Source organism: Anopheles darlingi, chromosome 2, assembly GCF_943734745.1.
Source record: "Anopheles darlingi chromosome 2, idAnoDarlMG_H_01, whole genome shotgun sequence".
Classification (NCBI taxonomy): domain Eukaryota; kingdom Metazoa; phylum Arthropoda; class Insecta; order Diptera; family Culicidae; genus Anopheles; species Anopheles darlingi.
The window spans coordinates 6,879,176-6,902,500 of record NC_064874.1 but is presented as its reverse complement, the minus strand read 5'-3'; the positions used below and the strand labels follow the sequence as shown (position 1 = coordinate 6,902,500).

Genomic DNA, 23,325 nt, shown 5'->3' with positions numbered 1-23,325 from the left:
AGAGGTCAGATGCAGCTAAGCGTGCCAGAACGTTGCGCACGTCGAAAGAGAGCCACCAGGTGTTAATGTATGTGAGGCGGTGGGTGGTGGTGGTGGTTGGCAGTATAGTGGCCAGTAGTCGTGGGCAGCAGTATACCCGTTCGTCTTCCCGTCGACGATGCCCGTGACGACCGCGTTTCGAATGCGAGAACGAATGCGCCCTGTAACCTGCAAATGTTGGCGGCGTGAGGCGCAGCAAATTTACGGACCGTTTATGCTGGATTAGATATGGCAATCAATTTCGGGTGGGCCGGAGTGTCCGGCGGAGAGCAAAAACCGATTAAAGCACTCGGGACCATGGCCGCGGAATTGATGCGTGCGGCAGTAATGGAGCGAGCCGTTGCTGTTTTGCGGGATAGCAGTCTGCAGCATTTAACGGAGCTCTGGAGCAGCTTTTGGAGGTGTAAATTCAAATTAAGTTGACCCATTTTTCCTCCTTTTTGGCGCCTGGAAGCATTAGTGCTATTGCGCTTTGATTTAGTGAATGACTTTTTGATGGACTGTCTATCTGCTGTTTCTTACGATATGAAAATCTTCTATAATTACTGCTACTTTGAACTTTAAATCGAAATCATTAATCAGCAGTGGAGTTGCAAGGTTGACCTTCAGCTGATTAAAAGTATCAAGAAATCATGTTTTAAGTATGCATATGTCACGGCGCGAACAAGATTGCCTCACCCATCCATCTAAACGATTGGATCGACAGCTGTCAATCGAAAATCGAGATCTTTTCAACCGCTACAATCCATATAAGAAATAAGATGTTCTAACTGTTATACTCTCTACATTCATTAGTCCCACTGCTAAGCGATGCTCGCAAATTGATTTCAAAGTCAAGCAGATCCAGCAGCAACTTTGACAGCTAACGGAGCATTAGCCGTTAGCCGTGTAGCATACGGCCATGGTGGCGTCTGCTGGACCGTCACGTTTCTGATGCACAGAAGTGTGAACTATCGCTCTTCTTCGTGCTCCGCTTTACGATAGAACCGTTCCAGCCCAGCCTGTACGCAACAAATGGCCACGGAAAAAACAGCCACACCAGAGGCTGCTGTACGGCTCGAGTCACTCGCAATGCTTCATTTGTGGCGTCATAAGATCCGTTATTGCCATTCCAGGCGCGCTGGCAGGCATTGGCTTCGCACTGCATATCCAAGATCCCTATCGCCAAACCACACACACGCATCCGGGAGAGAGTGGCGGTGGTGACGAGATGCAGAGCAAGAAGCATAACTGTTTGCACCATCCACAGACGGCACTGTCTCCCTTCCTGAGAACCGGATAGAGTTTGTTGGTTGTCGGTATCGCAAAACGAATGAGCACAAGGGCGAAACATTAAGCAACTGAACTACAAACTCTTCTTTGCGGCTTCACCATGATGAGGATGATGATGGAAGTGTCAGGCTGCTCTTAGTTTTGGTTATAATAAGCTCGAGCAGACACAGTTCACACCTACGTGGCGATATAGTGCGGGATGGGATGTTGTCATAAGTCGCTAATCTCTGTTAACGATGGATCGACAAAAAGAAGAAGGAGGTCGAAGAGCTGGCACCACCACTACATCGCATCGCGCACTATCTGTGTCTCGAGTGTACGCGTTTATTATGGACGCTTGTAACACAGATTGCACTTCCTTGAGTGTACACTCTCGAGACAGATGCACAACCAGCTGAGCTGAGAGCCATCTGAAGAGCTGATGGCTGCTTCGCTACTGTGCTGAGTCGCGTTCACGACCCGCAGTACGCTACTGTGAACTCTAGATAAGCACGTACCCAACCGATTGCCTCTCGAAAGCTCCAAGTCGAGAACTCTGGAAGCATAAGGGATGATAATGCTTTTCTTGTTCTTGTCATTTTTTTGTTTTTGCGACGCAAAAAGCAACCGTTTATGATTGATTTGCCATTGAACGGCACAAAAAGTGGCCGGGGGGTTGATGCTCCACCACGGCAGGTCATTCGCCGGGGGGACAGTTTTTTATTTGAATTTTATTACAACGAAATAGCGACGCCCCACGAAGGTCACAAAACGTCAGTGCCCCCCATCGAGGGTAATGACTAGAGGGGAAGGAGGGGGCTGGCTGATAATGGAATGATCATTCGGTTCGATTGCACAATTTCTTCACGCTGCGTGTAGCCCCCTCTCACGAAGAAATGGAGCAATCAAGCTTGTTTGCTGTTACGCCGCCGCTTATTATTAGCTGTTAGAGTTGCGCTGCGTTGATTAGAGTGGCCCGGAGGTGGGGCAAGGTCACAACAAAATACTATTTACCCAAAAAAATTATATTTGGTTTGTTGTTTGGTGAAAGTGGTCTAATGAAATGACTAGCAATGGGAAGTACAGTGCAGTGTACAATCTCTGGTATTTTTTGGAATCCTTTAAAATCGATTTAAGACACTTTAAATCATTTCATCTGTAATTTTGATATGCCTTCCCTGAAGTTTTTCAAATAATTTGATTTCTTCTTCCTTCCATTTGTTATTCCTTTTCCAGAACACAGCTGTCTCTCACTAACTTTCATTAGGAAGGGGTGGGAATTTCTTCTGAACCAAATGCTATCAGAACATTTGACATTGATCAAAATATAATCGCATTGCTAAAAATAAAATCCGTTCCTCTAACCCAAAAGAATTCTGGAGAGCTAAGAAACACATTACTGAAGCAGCACAATGTGATTTACCATTGGTAATGTTGCCCTACTCCATGAACCACTCTTTTAACCCACTTCATATATTCCTCAGACCGTTGTATCGGGACATCTGTCACAACCAGCGCGCGCAGCACAGCGACCCATTAATAGACTTTCCAATTTCCAGTTGTCCACAGTCCTCTCGCTGTTCCGAGGAAGAAAAAAAACCGCAATTCCGATTAACTGTGCAAAGTTCGGTTTCATTTCAACGACGACCACGCGTACGCCCCTCCACCTTTTGGGAAAAGACTAGAAACGACCCGGTTGGTTGATTTCGCGAAATTTAAACCCAATTATCGATCCCACCGAGCCGTGCGTCACACATTTGCAATCTAAGACCGGGCGGTTCCAGTTCTTCCCAAAAAAAAAACAACCCAACTCCTCCTCAACCGCGGGAGAGAGAGCAAAAAACCGAAGACAAAAAAATTGGCGAATCACTCACCGTCCTCCGGAGAAGGAACCGTAAGCAAACCCGTTGCAAGGCAAAGAAAGCAACGCACCTCCATAGGGTTGTAACCGACTTTTGGGCATTTTTTTTTGCGTGTGTGGCCGCCGTCGATTGAGGTCTACTATGCTTCACCTGGTGCCTTCATCTTCCTTCTGGCAAAATCTGGCAGAGCGCCGTTATTGCGAAAGGAGAACACGCCCGCTGAGGCGAAAGGGTGGTGGCCAAAACGACTCCCTCCAGATCTGAACAAGTAAAGGACACGCTACGTCACACTTGCTTAATCGTCCGTTCGATGTACGGATCTACCTCAATCACGAATCCGGTAGCAACGTCCAGACACAAACCGTTATATGATTCACATTCTGCTGGCTGGCGCCATAAAATAGCGACCAGCGAATCATCATCTGCTTGCATTCTACTGCGTGAACCAGCCACGAGGATGAGCATTCCTGGAAAGAACATTTCAATTAAGCTTCCAAGAGAACGCGTTCGTCATCAATTGTGCAATTGGTTGAGGGAACGAACATAAACACAATCAGCGAACGGTTTGTCATCAATCTTGTGCAGTAAGAGTCAGTAATAATCACGAATTTTTGGGGGTTTTTGGTGACTTCGAATTTATCTCTCGGGTAGCATCTCGAGAGAACCAGAAACAGTTTCTGCAACTGTAACGTTATCACTAGTTTGTATCATGATGTATACTGGCGAATCATGCATTCACACCAACTGCATTGCCGTACCACTGCTGAATCCCTTCGTATCACCAGACTGAGATCTGTACGAAAGACGGCCTTTAAAAACCTGTTTCGGTGCCTGCGGTGGCGAACTCATAGCTAAATATGGACCAAAAGGAGTTAAACCGCTCCCGTAAAGAGGCCATCACCATTATCAAAAGGAACTAATGGGGACTGTAAGATGGTGGCTCTTTTTTCTGCAAAACATAATCTTTTACCTCTCCAAACACGCAACAATGATAAGACGGACCTCATTACCTTTTTCGCCGCTAGGTAGGTTTTGTGGCTTACCTCAAGCGTTAAGCTTCTTATTCTGCTCTAAACACAGGGATGGTGAATATGGACCTCATCCCGGGAGCAACCACATGGTCAACATAATATAGGGATCATTTCGTAAATGTCAACGTCAGCGCCATTTCGTTGGTTTCCCACTGGGGTGGGGGCCGCCACCTTTGAAATGAGAATCCAAATCTCTTGCACGTGCACGACTGGCGGCGCGTCTTAGGCGTCGCTGTGTTTTGCTGACAACAAGATTGCGTTCTCTCACCTCCCAACCCCGTGGGTTTGCCAAAAAGGTGGCACAAACAGACACACAGACAAACAGCATTTCGCACTTCGCTCACAGCATCCAATACCTTCCTTTCCTCCCGCCGCATGGAGAACATGCGAATCTATTTTTGGGAAAAAACCTGCTGCCGGTGCTCACAACCGACAACCGGACCAACGACGAGCTACTAACGAGCACAGCAAAGCTCGTGTTGTGCGTGAATATGCGGGTAAACGGTCCACCGATGAGTTGCGGAAATGCCAGAAATGTGCCCGATAGTGGCCTTGGTAGGCTGGCTGACCAAGAGAGTGTGCGGGAACGAACTGGAATGTCGATTCCACATGCAGCATTCCGATGTTCCGATTGCGATTGATGGATTGTGGCAAACCATACACCTTCAGACGCCTACAGAGGCAGAGCAATGCACCTCCTCCATCACGTCGAGAGGTAATTGTTGCCACGATCACAGACCTATTCGCTTTTCTATCCGCCGGGGTAATAACAGTATTTGAGGGACGATAAATTCAATCCCACAGCCATAGTCCTCCCAGACGACTGCTGCTGCGCCGCTGTTGCATCCATCGCCATTGCCTACGGTTTGTGCGCCCACGAGGCACATAGACCGTGAGCTTCAAGTTTCCTTATTCGTCAGCAGCAGCCTCGCACTGGAAGATGCCATCGGCCAACGGATCGTTGTTCGGATCGTGATGGTCAAGAACAATTCTTTCTTTCTTTCTGCTGCTTCGCACACAGAACCGTACGCCAGGCCCCCAGGGCTAAAGAGTTGGCAAATGCGGGATCTACCGCCGCTGCTGCACAAATACTCACGCTGCTAGTTCTTTGTCGTTCTTGGGGTCTTCGGTCCATCGAAGGCAATTTGCAACGTTGCGTAACCACAAACTATGGTGGTGCGGGCAGATCAGAACGAGAAGCAGGGTAGCAGGGCAGGGGGGTGGGGGGGGGGAATAAAAAGCAAAAGAAAATGTCTCAAAGCTGGTTCTGCAAAACCTGGTTCTAGTTCAACCAGCACACAACCAAGCGGCACTGGGGACGAGGTAATTGGAGAGTTACCGTTTCCGACACAAGCACAAAGGCAAAAGGTTTGTTTGGTTTCGATCACGTAAAAATACAAATTTTTTCTTCTTCTGGGGGAGTTGGACGAGGTCGACAGTGTCATCCCGGATATGGCCGAAATGGAGCAGATCTTAGAAAGGATAGAGAAAATGGTGAAGAGTATTTCTAAGAACCACCAATCCACCAACCACCCCTCTCTCGCCAGGGGTCAATTGCGGCCAGTGACAGGTGTTTATACACTCTCAACGGATTCGCAGGATGTTTGCGGAGAAAACATGGGACCTGCCGGTTGAACAGCGAGGGGACCGGCTTTTGGAGTAAATGAGGTTAAGTGGCTGTTGGCGAGGGGCGGGTTGGTAGTTTCAAGGAGAACGGGAACCATATGGTAACGTGTTTTTTGACAACAGCAAAAGGGTACCGTCCTCAATTATGAGAGGGACCGTATTTACTTTGCACGTTTGGCTTCTGGATGATGAAAACATGCTCTGAAAGATGAAAAGTTAGTTAAGGGGTTTTCCCGGGAAGATAGTAGTTTTTTCTGCAAATTACAGAAATGCATAGAAAACGGGAAAATGGATAATGAATTGAATTGAGCTTAAAATTGCAGTGGCATGATCCAGATGTTGTATAAATTTTGCGAACAAACGAAGTATTGAAGTTACTCGCATTAACTACTCCAATGCAAAAGCCATCCACATGTAAATTTCAATATTTCCATACTGTCCCATAGGGGGACCGTGCCTATACCAATCGAACCAATTACCAAACATGCGAGGTCAGAAGCAGCTGGCTGGCTGGCTGGCTGACTTGCTGACTAACCAACTAGAAACGCATCGATCAATAAATGTAATTAAGGGGAGAAGAGCGAGAGAGACGAAAGGTATTACACGCGACCACTCGATCCATAACCACCACCCTTTGTGGGGGGCACATTTTCCCCCATTCGCTTGTCTACCGGCCCGATGACTCATGCACAGCCCGTTTTCCACGGTGATCATCGGTGAAACCACAAGCCCCCTCCCGCCATAGCGTGTGGAGTGCCGGAAGGGATGTAGAAGGTTCGCAACGCGTTAGCCGAGACCCGTGAGAGTCCGTCGCTCGTCGAGAACGACCATGTGTTGAGATGTTGGTGAGAAAACGCTTCGATTTCTCATTACAACAATCCATTGTTGCAGAGGGGGAGGGTGGTTCCCGTTGACGACAAGTGGCAAGAGTCACCGCCGCCGGTGTGCTTACCATATCTAATCGTCCACTCTACCGTCAACTGTGTGTGTGGTTGGCAATCATTAGCATCGCAATGCTTATGGACATCCTCCTATAGCAGCAGTGGTCAGGTCATTTCAGTTGACAAGGGCATACCAACAGCCGAGGGCGTTTCTAGCATTACCATGACAATTGCAAAGTGACAACCAATTTGAATTCACCTTCGGCTCCTGCTGCTGCTGCTGCAGGTGCAGAGGAAGATTTTGAGTTTTGAAACGGTGGTGAGAACGCCTCGTATCGCGATTGGTAAGGCAAACCAACTTCCGATAAAGGCGCGACGACACAGGCACGTGACAGGAAGAAGCGTCTCATCATTACGCCATTTAATGACCCGCCTCTCTTTCCCTCTCTTTCGGTGGCACATTTGGCACACCAGTTGGTGGGCTAGGGCAATGGATAAAGTGAAAACTTACGTCATCTCCATCTAGGAGCGTCGACGCCACAACATTTGCATGTCCAGCTTATCCATCGGATTAGGATTGAGGCAATGGCGAGTGGAAAGGGGAAAGACGACGGTGGAACTGGAGACACTGTTGCAAATCACATCTATGAGCGCGCACCATCTATGGGAACGCACGCATTAGGAGCTTCATATTGAGCTGGGCGGAACAACAACACATGACGACCGCCGACACTATGGATTTCCGTTTGTCCCCCGGGGACATACCGGTCAGCGCTCTCGCTTTCCGCTCGCTTTGACATCATCAGACCAGCCTCCAATGAGGCCACAGCGGAAGAACGTATTTTGAACGCCCTTGTGTTCCATCCCGAACCTCTCGCGATTAAATCATCAATTTTAGCTTCGGATCGGATTGGCGTCGAAACGAATTCGAGGTTCCATCAGCGCCCGGGAACATGTTTAATGATCTGGACAACCAAGCGATAAGGTTGATGGTCGAGATTTACGCATGAAAACCAAATCATCACCTACACAGACACTGTGTGTGGGCTACTTGCGAGATAATCAAACCCGATTCGACTTGATGGACTTCTTGAACTGCGGGGAGAGATTCGAGAGCCTCCGATGACAGCAGCGTTCGATCGAACATGTTCGAACGGCAAGAACGCATCAATTGAGACATCGGTTCCAGTTCAGCGAGCCGTACCGTAGCGCTAGAGAGGTTCATGCTTATGAGCTCTTTCCCTGGCGTCAAAAAGGCAAAAGATGAAAAAAGACCATCATCGGCGACGTCGTACACTCGCGCCATAGCGTCAGAGCCACCCTTCATCATCATCGGCGTGACATCCATAACTCTCGTCACTCGCGTGTGACTGTCTGAGCGTTTACGCTGTTGGTCTGCATCACCGTTGGGGGACCTATCATGCTCCTGCTGCTGTCGCGAGGTTAAGTTCAGCGTACGGTTTTGGCCACCAAACGAGCAGAAGGTCGTCACGGTAGTGTGCACGGACGTAGACCTTGGGTTTTCGAGAGACGGCGGCAAATTGGCTCGCTCTTGTCATCGATACCCGGTAGTGACCATGAACTGAGCATCATATCTCGGGCTTTCTCCTTCGCTGTTTTTGGGGAGGATGTTCTGCTTAATTCGGTGTAATCCTTTTGGGGAGTGATTGTGTCTTGCCTAATGGTAATGTTGATCCAGTGCTTACAGAGCTAGATGATTGGAACACACTATTAGATTTTAAGCCAGGGCCAGGGTCCTGGAAATTAACAAATTGGTCGATTTTTAATAATATTCTAGAACAATGTTACAACAATTTAAAAGACAGAAATTAAGTAAAAAAGCATCAATAGCTGAGTCATTTATTGCAACACAATGGAGGAATCACATTAGAAACGGACACTTCCTGCACACAGTAACAAAAGAGTAGAGAGAGCTATTCAACCACTTGTACAAGCGTCAGTTAACAAACAAGTAATTGATCATCTCTTCCTGCAAATTAATAAAAATAAACCCGTTTCGAAGCAAGCGGCCACATCAACGCTAGCACGCGATCAAACCATCACACAAAACAAGGCAAATAAAAAAACAGCAACAGAAGAAGAAAGAAATCCATTAAAACCACGCGGCATGATGTCAGCGCATCCGTGGGTCCGACCAGCAGAAGAGGGGATTGGTCTGGCTTAAGTGACTTCACACTTTGCTCCAATTTGGCGTCCTCCAATCAAGCGCAAGTAAGTAGCGAGAAGACACGACGCGACCGCTAGGCGCGAGGCGAGTGGAACCTAGGCGCCAGTAGTCAACGTGAACGAAATGTAATTTCATCTGCTGCTGCTGCTGCTGCTGCGTTGCGACAACGTAAATTATGCCTGGCCAAGCACAGTGTGCCGGGAGAGGCCAATCAATACTAGTGTACGAGAGCTTGTTGACGAGATCGAAAGTAGGCAACGGAAGGAAGGGAGGGGAAAGGCCGGTCAGGCGGTGGTCGGAGAATATGGAGCGTACCGTGGCGTACTACCTATTAGACTACGCACCAGATCGTGCGCCTCGCGCCGCGCCCGTCACGTTTCCATTGTCCGCGGGACAGCGATTTATGTTTCCTCTTCAGCGAACACCACACCGTGAAACGCATGTGATGGTTGGTTCCGTCGCCCATAAAACGGCCAACTAGCGACGATGTTGAGTCGAGTGAGAAGTGACCGAAAATGGCCGAAAAGATCTTGATGCCTGGGGACACTACATCAAACATCATGGCAACAGACTGATCGTGGAATAATAAATTCTGATTTTGGATTTGAAACCTCAAAATAGGGTTGTAGAACACGGTGTGTTGTCGTTCGCCAGAGAGGTGGTAAAGTCAAAGGTCAATCGCCCCCCCCCCCCACTAAGACGCCTTCGTTGGCACACCAACGAACCCCGTACCTCGTCAGCATCGTGTTGTTGTTGCTGTTCAGGAAACTATAAATAGCTTCAAGCGCATCGGGAACTCAACACAACTTCGAGGATGCACAACTCGTTGCATCTCAAGATCGCGGAGTGCAGAGAGTAACAGCCAACCACCACACCACTGACACTGGTTCTGGCGCCGTTCAGCGAGGGGGCAAAAGGCGATCATCAGATCTGTGGGATCTGATCTGTGATTGCTGATGGATCACGAAGAGGAGTTGTTGATGTTGTTCATGGGATTTCTTGGAATCGCAGCACACACAGGGGGCTAGTGTATGTGTTGGATTGGACGAAGCACCGTAGAACGTCTCTCGTGATCGTGCGCCATCGATTTGGCAGCATTATCACGATTCTCGCATGTGTGATGGTACGTAACTCCGGAGCAAAAAGTAAGTGTCAGGCCACCCATATTACTGATGTCATTTCGGTACGATTGGCTCAGCTTGCTTGCGTCCTGCCATTCACAACATTCTTGATAAGAGGCCCTGCTCTTTGTCGACCGTTGTAGTACGATCAACGAGAGACTATACCACCATCATCATCAGCCGCTTACCTCCTCCTGAAGCTAATGAGCATCATCGGTGATTACTTCCATCGATCATTTCGTTCGCTGAAAAGATGTTTATGGCCGTTTGTCATCAAAGTCTATGTCGTTGCGAGCTGCATCGAGCGATACGCTTGATGAGTTTTAATTGTTTCAAGGTAGGGTAGGCCAAGTACGCGTCTAGAGACAGTGCGCGACACCCAGGCATTGGTCCATTGTTCAAAGTGCAAGACCCTTCTTGTCTTAACCCTCTCGCTCTCTTTCTCTCTTTCTTTTATCTGGCTGATTAAGATTTAAAAATTAAAAACAATTGAATGACCACAACAGTGATGGGGATGCTGAGCCAGTGATGAGATGTTGACTCGTCTGCGCGAAAAAAGTAGACACAAGAAGCAAGAACAAAGGGATTCTGCCCCGTGCCCTCGCCTTGCCGCCGGATATCTCAACGATTCATCTCAGTTTATTATGAAGAATGGCCGTTCGTACCGTAGTCGTCGGAATGGACTATATCAATGTTTCAAATACGAGTAGAAGCGAAAAATGTGAGAAAACTCGAGAGGCCACATCGCAGAAAGGAAAATCCTCATCATCAGTGGCCTCCGCGTAAACACGCGCAAACGGTTTTTGCATTCTTCAGTGCATGCGGCAATGGAGCAAATGTAAACAAATCGAAAAACGACCGCCAAGTAACACAACACTCAAGGTATAACAAGGTGTGCAACGCCGTGGAGCTGCAGGTTGCAACTGCACAACCAGCTTTTCACCAACGAAAGGGACCAACGTCATTGGAGAAACTCAAACGCAAGTGTAACGAAACGCTTTGAGACACAAAGGCCAAGACTTTTCCTTTAAACGAATTATGCCAACAGCAGTGCTGCTCCACAGTCCGGAGCACGCGAAAGGCTGAACTTGTGGACCGCGGTGCGGGGACACAATGAGGTTTAAACCGATTCAGATGATTCCTTCCCGAGTTTTCTCTGCGGTGGGGCAAATACAAGCGGCAGCAGCAGCAGCAGCAGCAGCAGCAGCAGCAGCAGGTGTTTCAGGTTGTTGTCGTTCGACGGTGGTTTTCCGCTTTTTCTAGCCGGCCGCATGTCAACGAGGTGGGAAAATCTTCGCGCAGGTCGGACCAACCATTCCTTTCTACTGCATACCTCCCTCTCACCTCATGCTTCTTCTCTCACTTTCACTCGAATTTCCGTTCACACAACGACGGCATTCCACCGCTCGGCCTTTTATTCTCCGGCCAAGGCTAAAAGGGCCCCGGGTGTCGTTTTGCACGCCAACGAGTGGAAGAACCTGGTCTCGCTAGCTGTTACTACTGGCTGCTGCTGCTGCTGCTGCTACAAGTGTGGCGTGTAAATGAAAATAGAAAATATATCGATGGCAGTTCCCAACGCAAAGCATAGCGAACACACACACACAGAGGGACCTTTTGCTTCGCTTTTCCAATACTCGTTAAGTGAGTCAAGTAGTTGCGAGGAGTATACCTCTTGCCGTCCTTTTCCTGCGAAATTACTATTCCTCCTTCATTCCTGGAAGCAGCACTCGTGAGGATACTGGTAATCTAAGCGCATCGTTGGATCGTTCAGCAGAAACACTCGAAATCTTATTTATCTCACACCACGAAGTGGCTCTCGAGAGATTTTCCTCTGGATTCGGGGTATCCTTTTCGGGGTAATGCCACCTCTCGCAGCACTCCAAGTAAATGGATAGAGGAAATACACTTCCGTTGTAAATCGCAGCGATGGGACCGATTTGAATGTGACTTCTATTGAATTTTTAGCAGCTTAGTCTAAGCAGAATGTAGACTGGCATGTTAGACCGGCGTAAGGAATGCGTGACGAATTGCTAACCCTTAGGAGATAAGAGAATTGCTATAAATATCTTCTTTCACATCTTTTATTGTCGGACGTTCAGTTACTGACTATGTATGTTAACTTATCAACTCCAAACTCTATCGAGACTGTTTGTGATAATGGTTCAACTAATGATTACTATATATTTGTAATTAATCTGTGTCGCTTTGTCATAAATTGAAGAACGTCTAGCTGCCACTTGAAAATCATAAAAGTAGAATATTACGGTATTCAAAATTAAAAAAATCGATCAAGCTCCGATAGCATAACCACTTAAGAGTTTACACCGACGCCATCCCACTACCGACGCCGTCCTACGAGGGGATGTCCACCGGCGGCATGCTATATTTAAATTTAGTCCACCATCAGGGCATGCCACAGCACCAGCAGCAGCAGGTGATTTTATGCTACCGTTCTATGTATGCCAACCGCTTCCTCGACACACACACACACAACCTCTATCCCACTGTTTGTGGGTCGGATTTATCTTCTTTTGCTTCCTCGGGCTGCTACTTTCGCCCTAAGTTGCCGGATCGTGCCGGGGAACGTAGGGCACACGGTCGCTTCTTGCTAACCGGTTCAACAACGCGTCTGGTCGCGACCGAGAATCGTTCATTCAGTGCACCACTGGGTGCACGCTACATGCTGAACAGCTTAGACTTCTCTAATGCACTCTCTCTTTCGCCTCTCGGTTTGTCTGATCTGTTGTTAAAGGATCATTCGGCGACGTGATCGGAATTTATTGGACGTATCCGAGTTTATATATGAGGTCGGCACGCACATTAACGGAACCGCCGTTGGGGGGACGCGAACGCTTTCTTCTGGAGATCGGGAGGAGAAGAAAACTCTTTTCTCCACGTGCGGCGTCGTGCATTGAATTAAGACAAGGAAGGTGCATCTCTCGAAGAAGGCCGTTACTGTAGCCGGTTCCGGGATTGGTGTCGTCGATGATGATTGTTTATCAAAAACGGACCAAAAGCGTTGACCCACAAAATTCAACGCATTGGAACGATAAAGCCAGACCGCACACCGTATGTCGCAGCAGTAGCACGATAACGATAGCTGATGATAGCATCGCATCGAATCCATCAGCTTACTTTTCCACTGCGCGCTCGCTGGTTTGTTGTTCAACTCCTCCTATCCGAAAACACGATCTTCTCGCGAACATTCAAGAGTGACAGTGTGGCGCAGTTGTCGCTAATGCAAACCAGATGCAAATGGAGTTACTGTGACACACGCACACTGAAACAACGGGTATCGTTATTCGATTTGCCAGACCACAGAGCTGCTACAACTGCAAAGTGTGTAGGAAATGTTTATCTATGAAACATGCTGTGATACTCATTGACGCTTTACTCCTGCTGTTGAACATCACAATTTCAACACCATTGTCCGTCAGATCATTCCCTAGAAACGGGTTGGATCATTTCACTCGCACACTCTGTCACTTCCAAGTCCAGATCCATAAGAGGGAGAAGACTCCTCTAGGCTTTCTATCAGATCGCACGCTTGAAAACCATAAACCATGTTTATGATTTATTTGAGCTAAATATGCAACGACACTTGTACACCATTGCGCCGCGCGCGAGTGAAGGGAGGAAATGTATCATTTATCATTGTAATCACACTCCGTGTTAGCCTCTCTTGAATCAGGTTACAGAGGTCTGCTGCTCATAGTTCATAAATATGTTGCTACCACACATGGCCCACATTACTTAGAATGTATTAAAAACCACACATTCAACTGTGACTCTAGTGCGAAAGGGGGGTCTCCATGCTCATAAGTTAAGGTTATGCTCCGATAAGTTTAAAACTTGAGTCTTGTTGATTCCTTCCTTAAGGTTGTTTCCTTGTTCCGCGTTATTTATGCGACTTAGGTGTGCTAAAAACATAAAAAACCCATTTTGTTACTCAGTCACACTATGAGCTGATGCGGAACGCCATACCCGATGATGAGAACGTCGGTGCATCGTGACATTTATCACTTTATCGCGCCGGATGTCCTCTTCTCTCGATCAGCGCAACAAACTAAAGTGTACGGAGCGACACTTCCCGCACTGGTGCTTCTGAGTGGTGCGTGCGTGCGTGCAACATTATGCGCTGAAAGTACTTCACGACAATCAAACAACGGATGGTTGGTTTCTGAAGTTTAATTCGATTAAAGAATTCACCGGAATGCAGGAAGGCGCCGGTCGATTACGCATCGTCGTTCACAAAACAAGACGATTTAAAGTGTTGCTTGACAAACACTGTTACCAACAGCATCTTACGCGCAAGGAAGTCGCACCAATGAGTCGTGATGGCATCGAGATGGTTACGATGAATTTTAAATTGTGTATCAAATGTATTGCGTTGCTAACGGTTGGTTCGGACTTCCGTGAGTTATGGTCACTAAATCTTACGTGTTTTGGAACAACTACGACATTCTCCGTATGGATTGTCAAAGCCAACATATAAAAAGCGACCGGAATACAAATGAGAGAAAATAAGCAGAGAGGAGAGACAGCTTCGAACGAACATTTTACGCTCTAGTTCGAATTTTGAAACAATTTTGCAATGATTTTAAAGCAGCAAAAGGAGAAGGTTAACACATCAAAACGCAAAACTGATTTCCCTTCATTAATAACGATAAGATGCTGGCTACTTCAACGAGCTATAGAGTTGTAAATGAACAAGCAATCCTTCATCAAGTAAATCATCTTTTCTTTGTAGCGAAGGTACATATCGTGTAAGGCAAGAAACATCGGCTAATCATGCAGGTTCGGCAAAAGGTGATTGTTAGTCGTGAAGTTACTAAGAAATCCACAAAAAAAACCATTTCGCGATCACGGGTAGAAGAAGAAAAAGATGTACGGGAGGAATGGTGGAAAAGTTGAGCGGAAAAGTTTTCATTTCCTGCCCAAAAACCGTCGCCGCTCATTAACATCGGTAGAGGGAGGAGAACTGGCCGAAACATCACGCAATAAAAACGCGAAAAAGCCACAAAAAACCCGGACAACAGCGAGCGAGCGAATCGAATTCAGCACATACTGGTGGTGGTCTGCTGACCTCTGAACGCTCGTTTAAAACATGCACGTGGATGCGTGCATGCGTGGTTTCTGGTGGGTTGGCCACTCTCGTGAAAGTGACCTTAAAAGCCTCCGGAACCCTCCCTCGGCGGAATGGTTGGAGCAATTTTCTTCCAATTTTTTGCCAACGATGTTAAACATTGACCAACAAATGAACTATCAAGGGCAACCAGGGGTGTGTAAATGAAAGACTTGGTTCCTTTTGGCGGGTGGTAACCACACTCTTGGAAAAAACATTTTCTCTGAAAACACAATTGCAGTCGTTTGTGTAAAGATCGTGGTGATGCGAATCGTGGCCACCGTTTGTTTGCAAAACAAGCTCATGCTCGATGCACAGTTCTAATCTCTAGAGCACGCTAAGCATGCGCGAGCGCGCACATCAGAACCCGCTGCAACTGCATCTTAAGCGATCGCAACAAGCAAGATCGGGGATCTTAAACGCTCATCGTACGCTCGCTCGTACCAAAACCGGAGGATTGTTTGTTTATACAGTCGCTTGCAGCGAGATTTGGATTTCGTTTTCCTCTTCTTGCGCAGTCGCCAGACGAATGCACGCTGCATCCACACGCCTCAGTGATGGCGGGCCCATTAATCAACGATAATTTATTCAATTATACACATCCAGCCACAGTCGTCGACGGATGAGTAGTGGCAGGGAGGTAGGGGGGGGGGGGACACATATGCGGCTCACGCAAGTGATGCACAAGATGGCTTTCCTGCAGCACTTCCTCGATGGAATGGAAATTTTGAAAAATGAACACTTTTCGGCTACGCAACGAAACGCCGACAGCAGCAGCAGCGAGCGATCATACTTATGATGTTGTTGTGGATGGGAAATCTCTGGTTTACCTCTTTACATTGTCTCTTCTCCAGTCGATAACTTCCTCCATTGATGCGGGGTGCTATATGATGGAGATCGATCGAGCAACTGAGAGTCAGATTTTATAGCCACAAATCCAGGAAAACTGTTCGATTGGTTATGCCGGAATTTGCTGGAGGAAACTACAACTGCGACATGCACTTGATGTCTCTCTTTCACGATCAATAATTATACGTAACGAGCAACCGTTATTTTTCAACAAAAAAAAAGGTGCCAAATACCGTGCGCTATTGGAAGTCGCTTCTCGTCTCCTTAACTACGCTGCTAATGGTGTTGATCTACATTTTTATTGCTCGATCAACAACACAACCATCCCCGTGCCGTCCATACACCACAAGTGCTTGATTATTGACCCCCCTCTCCATGGAAGGCCACCGTCGTTTGGCCAACTAACTCATCACGCATATTAACATTAAGGCAGCCTCTCTTTTGCTACTTTCGATTTAAAGATTTTTTTTCTTCTCTAAAATGAATCATTACTCTCACTTCCTCCCTTGCGCCTTGTTGGATTCGTTAATGGTCGTCGGCAGATGGATGCGTACAGCTTCTTTCACTTCACAATTAGACGCTTTTCGACCATCGACATCCACAGACAACCGACTGTGCAACCCAAACGGCACAACACAGCAGCAGTGTGGGAGGAAATCCATCGGGAGCATTAACCATAAGAAAACGAGAAGAAGAAGAAGAAGAAGAAAAATCCGGAACGGAAACAGCAAAACAAACGCCATGCTTGTGATCCCGCATTGTGGAGGAAAAGAAAATAAAAAATAAAATGAAAAGCACATGAAATGGAAAGTGAACGCTGGCACAACATAAAATTATGATCGAGTGCGAGGGAGTGCACGCTCGATCGAGCGCTTACAGCCGGCATGTATGTATGCGGCGCGTGTGGATGGCTCACGCATCGCGCCGAGAGACTTGCCATTGCAATGTGTGGACGCACGAGAAGATGATCATATGCGGTCACGATAAAATCGAGAGTTCACCGCATCGCATCAGTGCAGCCACTGGCGCATAGGGGCGGGGAGGAGCGAACATTGGCAGCATCCATCAGCCATCAGACCAGATCACCGGAGCTGACAATGCGCGGGAAACGAACGCGTAGGGTGCTGATGTGCTTCTTTGACGATGCATCGTAAAGTCAGTTTCGAGTTTTCGAGTTTGGTGCGTGGGTTGGCGCGCGACTAAACATTGTCGTTTGGCCGAATGGTGATGCACAAAAGATATGCACTTCCCGTTGAACAAGTCAGACCTCGTGGTGACGACATTATTGAGAGGGATGGCGTTACATGATGGTTTCGTTGCGAGCAGTTGAGTAAAAATGATCGTTAGCTGCGATGCCATTAGTTGAAATAAATTTTCTGAACTCAATTAGCAGACAGAAGATTGCAGATTGCATGAACGAATAACTAAAATATAGGAGCCATCATCTATGAACAGATAGCAGAGTAGCTACTACCATTATCTTCATTCACTCGTCTTATGCTTAAGAGAATTTCTATTTCAACCTTAGTGTTTTCATCGAAAACGATCGATAAATAACCTCCATGTGGAACCAAAAATTAAGAAGCTAATCAATCACTAAAACGAATTTCGGTCTGTTCTAACAGAAACCCGACGCAGCGTCTACGTCCGTGAACTACACCACATTGGGGGGGGCTATACCGTACGGAACGTGACAGGATGGTATTTATTTTCGACACAACATAATCCAACAGAACAGAGCTGGCTTGGTTTGATGGTGGCAAGAGCAAACCCAGGCCCAGACTCAACACCCTATCGGCGCCACACACGGTCAGCCCGAACCGTGAATCCAAATTTTACACTCCCGGCCATCCGTTTGGGAAGCAGGGCCGCCGCCACCGCCGTAGAGCAGATTCCAAAAATGTCCACCGACTACCCATCCGAGGGTGCTCGACATGTGCGTACGCCATTCGTCGTTTCGCGGATAGCGTTAGCCAATTCCTGGGCGAAAGCTAGCGAAAGTATCGTGATGGTTGGTGGCCGGACCAACCGGGCCTCGTGTGCAAGATGGTTGTTGACCGTCGCGTGTGAGGACCCGCCTTCACGACGAACTGCTGCCCCCCCGCATTATGTGGGGTGAACTGGGCGCATAAATATTCTCGGCACGCCATGCACACGCACACATGGCACCTCGACGGGGGTCTAGCAATTTAATCGATGATCACGGGAGGTGCGTACGTTTGAAGCTGCTACTGTTTACGGGCTTGACCGATGGTTTTTGAATTCAATCCGCAAACGATTGTCCTGGCCAGCACGTTCGCCACATTCCTTTATGCAAAGGTATTCGAAAGAGAGAGAGAGAGAGATAGAAATGATCCCGGTATTTGAGATTCTTGATATTGAATTAAAAAAAGCTGCATCATTTCTATCATTTTTGTCCTTCGATTCGTACTCTCTTGGTTGATTTTCCAATGGCTTCCAATGCTAAAACAACGATTAAAAGGTTCAGTAACAGCAACGAGCTACAAACTAAAGTCGCACGCTGCTGTAGTATCCAGCCACTATTGCATTGCCCTATCCTGGCACACAGTAATGGCGCCTTCAATCCTGACCGATGTTGTCCAACGAAAGAAACAAATCCTTCCTCTGTCCTCCTTCACTCCTCGAATTCATCTCGATACGACGGCCTCGACAAGCCTCATCATCATCGTTTTCATCCCAAAGGCAACATAATGCTGTCCCCGTACTCTGGGATGAGACCCAGGGGCTGTCGGTTGTTTTCGGCTCTCCGGATTGAAGCGCAGGCTATGATCATCCTGATAATGTGTGTGTTACGACCTGCTAGCTCCTGCTTACGGAGGAAGGAACGTGTTTCCAAAACGATCACTCACTCAACTTACGACGACTGACCGGTGGGCCGGTTGGGTGGTCCGTTGGCCAAGTTCTCGACGACAACTTGGTGTGTGCGTGCTGTGCCCCCGGACTCCATGATAATGCTGCTCCAGGACCATCCCATATGTCATTCTCTCGATGGAACTCGCTGATGGCGTACGTACGTTACACGCTGCACAAGGACCAGTGTCGTTAATCTTCCTTCGTTCCTCCTCGCTTCTGCTTCACGGTACAACCACCGGTAGCTCCGTGGCTACCCCAGGCGTGCGATCGATAGTGATTTCGTCATTTCGTCGTCGTCACGAAACGGGCCACTCCCGGTCGTCGGACCAGCCTCCGGGCGTGATGGCGACGCTGGCATTGACATCGAGAGAACACTGGCGCCCTGGTAACCCGTACCATCGAATCTATGACTCGTACTTTGGGTGCTTATTGAGGGTGTGTGCGTGCTGTTATCGTCAGTTTCGGGGCACGGGAAGGTTCTGGCATCGGAAGCGCTTCATGCAACTTCATGAAAGCGTAATTGTGATAAGAAGTTTCGCCGTTGTTCTGCATCAAACTGTTCCAGGCGGTTGCAACAAAAGTGGACAATTTTCGTTGCCTTTTTTGATAACGAATTGCGGTCCATCATGGGCTCGTCCTCTGCGTTTTTTTTTTGGAAGCAAAATGGATTAAAACTCAATTCAAAAAGCTCTCATTTCTCGACATAAAACCGAATAACAGAAGGAAATCTCGAAGGACATTGAACGATTGCTCTAAATTCGCTGGCCTACATATCTCTTGGTGCTGGGCTCGCTGAGGGAGGGAAGGACAGTGGTTCCGGGGACCGGAAGCCGGAAGCCGTCGGACGCATAATTCAATAGCGAGCACCCGAGCGGCCCGCCGGCTCCGAGACTGGAAAATATTCATAAGCATGGCCCCGTAATCGTAAGCACAACAGCGAGACCGGGCAGCCAGCAAAGGAAAAGATATTTTGGCTTTCGTACCCTGACACCCTCCTACTTCTTCTTCTCCTTCTCGGGTCCTCGCGTGACCTCTCCCGCGACCCGCGGTGGTCCCGTCTTCTTTGCCAACCGAGTTTTTGTTATCCGGTTTCAAAAATGGGAAATAAAAAAAAGTCGAATGGAGCTGCCCTCTCCCTCCCTTCACGGCGGTGGTCGATGGTTTTGAGAACTTTTGACACTGCCCCGAGGGGCCGATCGCACACTCACGTGTCTCACGGAACCGGGAATGGGATTGCGAGGCGCGCTCGGTGCGTTGCGTTTCCTGCGTTTCCATCATTCTCCACGCTCTCGGGTCTCATAAATCTCGCCCTTTTCAGTCTTAACCTATGGCCTCCCCCCTCTCGCTGGCCTGACCCGATGATGAGTCACACGCAGTCAATTGTTATAGTTTTTCTCGTTTTAGTCTGCATTTCTCGTGGCTACGATTTATGGTCAGCAATTTCGTTTGAGACATTAATAGTCAGTTCATGGGCGACGGGTACATTATCTTTAGTATCTGGGTAGTATGAGTTTAAATATTTTGCTACGTGCGTCGATTTTAAAATATCGTTAAATTCTTTTTGTTCTGTTTAGCTTTTGGTTACCGAAGAATAACTACCTTAGCTTCAAACATATTTAGTAGAACACATCTATTGAGTTGTTAAAGAGGAATATGGTTTACTTATTTTTTCTAAATCCAATCAAATCAAAATCGCTACAACCCTCACTTTTTCAACATCAAATAACAACTAACAAAGAAAAAGTTGAAAATTTCACTAAAACTCGACGGGTGTACTAAAGAAACTTGAATCATAAAAGTATTTCAATGTCATGCTTCCCATAAGTCGAAGTTTTTACCAAACATTAATATCAAACTTGGATCATACCCTGCCGGCGTCTGCTTTACGAGCAAAACGAGCGTTGAAAAAACTTGCAAAACTAACAAAACCTCGCCGAAACAATAGCATGAAATTAAATGAGTTTCTAGGTTTCATTTGCTTCACAAGGACAGGCCCCTTTGCTATAGCTAGTACGCGCACTATCCAGGATTTTGGGCATAAATGAAGCGAAGCATAATTAAGAACGGACGACCATTGGAAGCTCCATTTTGGCAACCGCTGGTAGACGGTTGGGCGACAGAAACTTTGGCTCGAGGCGCGCGCCACTGTGACCAGGCCGAGATGCATCATTACTTAGCATTCGCGCCGAGAAGCCATCCTGTGTCCATGGGTCTCTATCGATTTACAGCCACCCCTCTGTTCTCCCTTTCTCTTCTCTCGAGTATTCCTGGACCCTACCCCTTGGGAGGGGGGGACAAGTGGCGGAGAGTTCAAGGAAAAGAGAACTTTCAAGGAGATGCCTCACAACAAACATTCGCTGGCCACGTATGCACCGCTACTTTCGCAAGTGTCGTTAATGTTTGTGTTTGTCCTTTCTCAATAAACATTTTCCACATAAACCAGCCGCTCGGTTTGCCAAGTTCTGCTAAAACAGAGGTACGTGGCTTCCCTCAGGGTCACAGACACACACATACACACGGTCCGCTTTCAAGAACCCGATGCCGTTTACGTGGAGTGTAAACAACGGGAATGTCGTGCCCCAGGAAGATGTTCCCTTCTCGTTCGCGGCTTACGGTCTATGATTATTTCTCTTTATCGCTTCCTCGTGCTGCTGGTGGTGAGGTCAAGTGTTGACCGTCGATAGGCTAATCAAACTTCCGGTATTCAGAGAGCGCATCCTTTCCCCCTTTTTCGGAACTCCAGAGCGTCCCTTGACCCCATCGTCATCGTGTGTCATCTCTTACCTTGTCCAGAGTTCTGTCGATGTTGAACACGACGCCAGCTGCTATTGGGCGATGCACTGGGCGTGGAGCGCACTTCGGCGTTCGATGCGATCGGTGCCGGTGAAGAGGCCGCCGGCTCGATCGTCAGATGCAGACACAAGATCAAGCTGCACCAACAAACCACCGCCGTCAGCAGTGCATTGGCCGATGCATGATTGCCCCGTGGCCAATGTTTGCTCCGCTTTCGATGCCTTTCGTCCGCATCCATCCGCCGTGCCGCTGACGATGGTCTTGGGCGATAGCTGGACGACGGTCTGGCGATGGTTTGCTGGAGTTTGTGCTCTCGGTTGCCATTATTGCTGCTCGGTGCTGCCGGATGATAACGTTGCGCTCGCATAAGGCTCGCATCCATTTCACCGTTAAACATTGTTCCGTCGGAATTCCTGCACCCGAACCAACCCGGACGAAACGTCACTCCCCGTGCAGGGCACTTCCGACCGGAATGCACACTTCACTACTCCTCGTGCATCGATAATGGGCCTCCCTTCTTCTAGCGCGGCGGCCACTTGCAAACCACTCATGCACAACACGCACAAACCCAGATCTTGGCCACTTCCTCCGAACTTCCTTCTTCGCGCTCCACACACAACTACTCTTCCTTTTTTTTCACTTAGCTGATTTCACGGATTCCATCGCACGGCGTCGGTCGGATTCTGGTAATTCACTCGAACAAAGGATCACACAAAGCGATTATTTCTTGTTAATCGATTGATAAACACAACAATCGGCACACACGACACGCACAAACACTCGCTGGCCAGGGAGGCGCCGTTTCCGCGGAACTTCGAGAGGATTGAATGATGGACCAGCGAACGACAACCACTCGCGACGACGGAAAGTTTTTGAATAGGCCCTGCCAGATGGAGCGTAAACTCTAGCGTAAACGAAAAAATAATGCCAAAACGTTTAATTTGTAAATTTACGCGTAAATTTACGCTTCGTGTAACACGGGCCTAATTAATGAAAAGCGATGACAACCGGAGGAACTGGTTTGTTTTGGTTCGTGGTTTATGTTTATGATTTGAGTTTCGCAAACGATTTTCACAATTTTACAAATGCTAGAAGGTAGATAACATTCCCTTTCAAATTCAATAATAATTAATTAACGAATAAATAAAAAATCAATGAATCTTCCAACAATTAAAAATCCCGTATATTCAACACACCCCGATTGTTTTGACAGTTCGCACTGACCGAGTATCTACACATATTGCGACCAGTTTTGAATTATAAATTGTGTGAAACAGTTAATTATCTACTACTTACTAACGAAAATTGATCACAAAACCGTGCTTTTCGTTCATCTTTGTTGGATTCTGTATTGGATAGCCTTATTTCCATTTCCAACGCTGGTGGAGTTTTTTTCGGAGCCATAATTAAGTAGCCGTGGCCACACGGAGCGAAAATTTGCGCGCAAATTTACAAATTAATGCCAAATCGTTTACGCTTCGATATGTTTACGTGGCCGGGTTGAGGAAATTAAAATCGTTTTGTGGAAGAAAAGGATTGAACACACTAGCAATGATCACTATCTATCAATGTAAACCACAAATAGAACATATTGCGAGCCCTTCCGTTTGCAAACAGCTTTTACTCTAGGTTTTACGCTCCACGGACCTATAATCGTTTGACAGCATGTAAACGGCAAGCGTAAA

General features: G+C 47.5%; 1 protein-coding gene across 2 annotated transcripts in view; it reads right to left on the bottom strand.

Moving 5' to 3' along the window:
- LOC125951089 (uncharacterized) overlaps positions 1-22,481 on the bottom strand; it is a 30,391-nt gene extending 7,910 nt beyond the window's left edge. For both annotated transcript variants that reach the window (XM_049679635.1, XM_049679637.1), the window contains exon 1: positions 21,632-22,481. In XM_049679635.1, coding sequence (XP_049535592.1) covers positions 21,632-22,037 — 406 coding nt within the window. In that variant the 5' untranslated portion in view covers positions 22,038-22,481. The remainder of the gene's footprint in view (positions 1-21,631) is intronic.
- Between the last annotated feature and the right edge of the window lie 844 nt (positions 22,482-23,325).